Below are 4,326 nucleotides of genomic sequence, written 5' to 3' on the forward strand. Positions count from 1 at the left end.
CTAAGCGAAGTCTATCACTGGTTCGTTGATGAAGAATATGTCTTAGATATCAGAACAAACTAAAAAAAAAAGTAGGTTTGTTTTGCATCACAGGAAATAATTGTGTCACTGAAGTCTTATATTTTTCCCGAAAGCTCAACAAAATGTCCCATATTAGGTTATTGTCTCTTCTGGCTTTATTTAAACGACATAGTGTTAGTCCTGGGCCTTGAAAGCTAATAGTTTTACTCGGTTCATAAACTACGCTTTTATGTATTGTATTTCAATGACGAATGAAGCTGTAGCACATTCTACATTTTTTATTTATTTCAGACTACATATTCTCAGAACATATTAAAATCTTTGGCTTGGCGCGTCGGTTCAGAAACGCAGTCTGTAGAATAGTGAGAGATTAGGGAGAGGGGCGACAGAAATCACAAAAAAATCTATGAGCCAGACACTTATACTAAAACAATGGCCAACAACATCATAAGTAAAAGAAAAGTTTAAATCTCCAGCAAGTAGGGATTGATACAGACATAACCTTACCTGGAATTAAATATATACAACGTCATATTGTTTTGGCTATATATAAACTTTAATAATGTTCGTATTTTATATAATTATGTCCATATACTGTATCATAAACAGAAATCGGTTTTAAATAGCATCTGTCCCAGTCAAATCGTATTTACCTCTTTCGTTTTCAGTTCACAAAAGAGTTCAAGCACTCTGCTTCAGTTCAGCGTCTATTTTGCCCTGCACGAGGGGGGAAATTACTCGCTATCATCCTTCTCCTCTTGGACCGTCGTTGTGGAATGGTTGTACAGTCCTTGGGCCATGAGTTGGAGAGCCAGGCCGTTCTTGTAGCCATTCCCTTTTTTGATTTTTGCCCTCTTATTCTGAAACCAAATTTTTATTTGGGATTCATTGAGATTCAGTTCTGTGGCCAGTGACTGTCTCCGTTGTTCTGTTATGTAGCGATTGGCCTGAAACTCGGACTTAAGTCTCTGCAGCTGTTCAGCCGTAAACGCGGTTCTGGGTCGCTTGTCTTCTTTCTCATTTTTCTTCTTTTTCAATTTCCGTGTCCTTGGGCCTGATGTAGAAACAACAGTGAAACGAACACGTAAATATCAGTTAGTCCTAGGCCCAACAAACATTCATTTACACATTACTAAAACAATGGAGTAATGCAATGTAATAAATATTGTTCATGCCTAAATGTGTGTTTGCTGTGTGTTTGCAGTCATTGCGAGCATTTTACCCCAGGCGCAAGGTGCAAAAAAGTGTGTGTGCCCCCACCCATTTCAAAAAGGCTAAATGATAAACAGTTGTATTGACCTAATTTAATCATTTGAATATTCATCATCTAAGAAATGCAGTAACAAATATCTTCCAATGACATAATACAGAACCAAAAACATATAAGAAACGTCAAAACAATTAAATGTAGGCCTAGTGGTGTGAAAGACGGTTATCCTCGATTGCGTGCCTATTTTACGCATATGTTTAGGCCTAGGCTATATGTGGTCTACGAATTTCATCGTTTCCTAAGACAGGTAGGGTAATATCAATAACATCAATATCATATCAAACTATATGCCTATACTCACTAATAGACTATTGTTGACTTGCATGCCTTTTCTTCTGTAAACCTGCAGACCGGCGCAAGCACGAGAACACACAGTATGGCGTAAGTCATCCTTAGCAATAGTAGGCCTATGCCTCAGCTCAGCCACTATTTCTCCGTCAGTTAACGAGCTTATTCCATCAATTCGTGTAATAAAAACTCGGTGCCATGAATGTAAAAGTAAACAAAATACGGCAACATATTTGGTTACTTACTATTTCACTAGGCTATGCTTAGGCCTACATTGCAATAGGTCTATCAAAAACGCCATTGCACTGCAACGTAAGGCTACTGTTTTGCAAGTTGGTATTGAGATAATTGGCTATTCTATCGACAGCCATGTAACTTACACAGAATTACATCTGAGAGGTTCATAATGTAGCATTTACACTGTGCTAATATTGCGATAAAGAAGATAATTGTATACTCAATTGAAGTTATTATTAATACGAATATACTAGTCCTTCAATTATATCAACCTATTGCCTAATTATTTCTCTTTTTATTACACACTTTCTGAAAACTTGTTACCAAACAGCTATATAGGCCTAGCGCATAGCTAATATAGGCCTACTATTCATCCATTCTATTGACTTCTCCTAAAACGCAGACAACACAACAAAATGTAGGCTGTCATTTCAGAAAAAAACGATTTTCTATAGGATAAAAACCACAATTAGGCCGTATATTGCAAAAAAAAAAAAGCTGCGGATCCCAATTCAGTCAGTTGATTGTAGAATACGGTTTAAATCACAGTTTGATACTGTATTGTGTGAAACTCAACTATAGGCTTCTCCTGCTATCATAAACACGAGATATTGCGCATAAACCTAGCCTATATAGCCTTATACTTTGATTGGACATTTTAATCTGCGTTATGGACTGTAGGCCTACGTCATCTTTATTTTGTAATTTGGAACAACATGGGCCAAAATAGCTTAACATGTAACGACAGAGGTCACGTTTACCTGCAGATATAGGCTACTTTTCTGAATACAATAACAGTAGTAGGCCTACAATAGCAAGCACATACACAGGCTAGGCTAGGGCCTACTTGCCGAAAATATAACCTAGGCTATTTGATTAGCTAAAACAATTATATTGTCTGTCGGTTAATTCCATTTTCGTAGGCCTACATTGTTTTACCAGATATCAATCCCGAAAGATATCGAAACCAATAGACCTAGTGTTTTGTTCAAGTTATATAGCCTAGGCCTAAATCTTATAGCTTAATCAGTCAATCAATCACTTTAGTCAATCAATACATATTTTCTGAATTCTGAATCCCATGTCAAGTTCATAACGATTGTGGAAAATAAACCCCCAATCATATTGACAAGGCAGTCTATACAAACCCCTGATTTACACCATAGGCCCATCAATATGTTCGTCAGGTGAAAATAAATCAGCTATTGTAGCCTAATCGAACGACATGATGGTTGGATTATGTAGATAATATAGACTAAACTATTTGATTAATCTATCCTTTTTTTTTCTCGTACATATTTAGCAATTTGTCCGATTTGGAGACGGCCTTCATCGAAGGCTTGCCTAATAGTTAACAGTCAGTATAGGCATATGGTGTGAAGTAAAACAAGATAGTAAAACAAAACGAGGTCAGTTAAAGTGGACGTTTCGGTGTCCACTCCTTTCAAGTTTGTCTTGTCCATGCAAAACTTTTCAATGAGTTTTACATAAACAATATGATAACATGGCGGACCAGTTTTCGGCATTGTTTTGTTTTGAGGAGAATAATACAAATTAGGGAGGAGAATCAGATTGCTGCCCAGTTGTTCTTCTTAACATGTTCTACCAGGTCTTATTAATCGTTTTGTTTGAAATGCTCTTACCAAAACATAGTGGCAATTGTGTGTGTGTGTTTGTGTGTGTTATTGTTAGAGATATTATGGCAAGTACTATAGGCATATGTCTAGTCTAGCCTACTATGATAATCCAGGCCTATCCTTATTTGTTGTTTTGGCAACTGTTATTATTAGCTTTTGCAAGGTATGTTTCTTCATTTAGCCTATCGTGCGTAACGCTCACGAATTGAATTAATTTATAAGATGGAGCGAAGCGAGAGAGAAAGAGAGAGAAAGAGAGAGGGAGAGGGAGAGGGAGAGAGAGAGAGAGAGAGAGAGAGAGAGAGAGAGAGAGAGAGAGAGAGAGAGAGAGAGAGAGAGAGAGAGAGAGAGAGAGAGATGTTTACGATGTTCAAATTGGTCTATAGGCTAGGCCTACTCCTAACATAACCAAAATAACAGACTTTCACATTTCAGACGTGCAGGGGTAAAATTATTCAGAAACTAGCGCCATACCAGATGATGGTCGATCCGAATATCTCGTGCAGTAAACCCACGCAGGCCATAACATCGGCGTAGATTCTTTAGCGGGTGGAGATCCTCCATTACTGGCATTCACAACCACTATAGACGCGGTGTCTCCATATCTCGTCGTGGTAGTCCCATTCCCTTCACCTTGTTTTGTCGAGCTCTGTTTCGAAGACGGCGAGGACGACGACGAAGAAGTACTGTCACTACTGCAGTTGGAATCCTGGCAAAGGCTACTCGCGTGAGATGGCCTGATTACCAAGGGGTTGACGTTTTCTCTGCCCGAGGTCTGCGCCCGCTCCCGACTCCCAAGCTCCTTCTTGCAGCCGAAGTCTGGCCGCAGAATATTGTCAATAAAAAAGTTTGTGGTTCTGTGTACTTGCTGTG

At 38.6% G+C, this 4,326-nt stretch overlaps 1 protein-coding gene across 1 annotated transcript in view; it reads right to left on the reverse strand.

Moving 5' to 3' along the window:
* Positions 1-755: 755 nt before the first annotated feature.
* The window catches only part of LOC311117020 (homeobox protein engrailed-1-B-like), a gene marked incomplete at both ends in the record, with an annotated part of 3,674 nt that continues 103 nt past the window's right edge, over positions 756-4,326 (reverse strand). Inside the window, 2 exons of the mRNA XM_084192020.1 lie at positions 756-1,075; positions 3,928-4,326. The exon at positions 3,928-4,326 is cut by the window's right edge and continues 103 nt beyond it. Coding sequence (XP_084048146.1) covers positions 756-1,075; positions 3,928-4,326 — 719 coding nt within the window. The remainder of the gene's footprint in view (positions 1,076-3,927) is intronic.

The sequence above is a fragment of the Coregonus lavaretus genome (genome assembly GCF_964263955.1).
Source record: "Coregonus lavaretus genome assembly, contig: HAP1_SCAFFOLD_941, whole genome shotgun sequence".
NCBI classification, from domain to species: Eukaryota; Metazoa; Chordata; class Actinopteri; order Salmoniformes; family Salmonidae; genus Coregonus; species Coregonus lavaretus.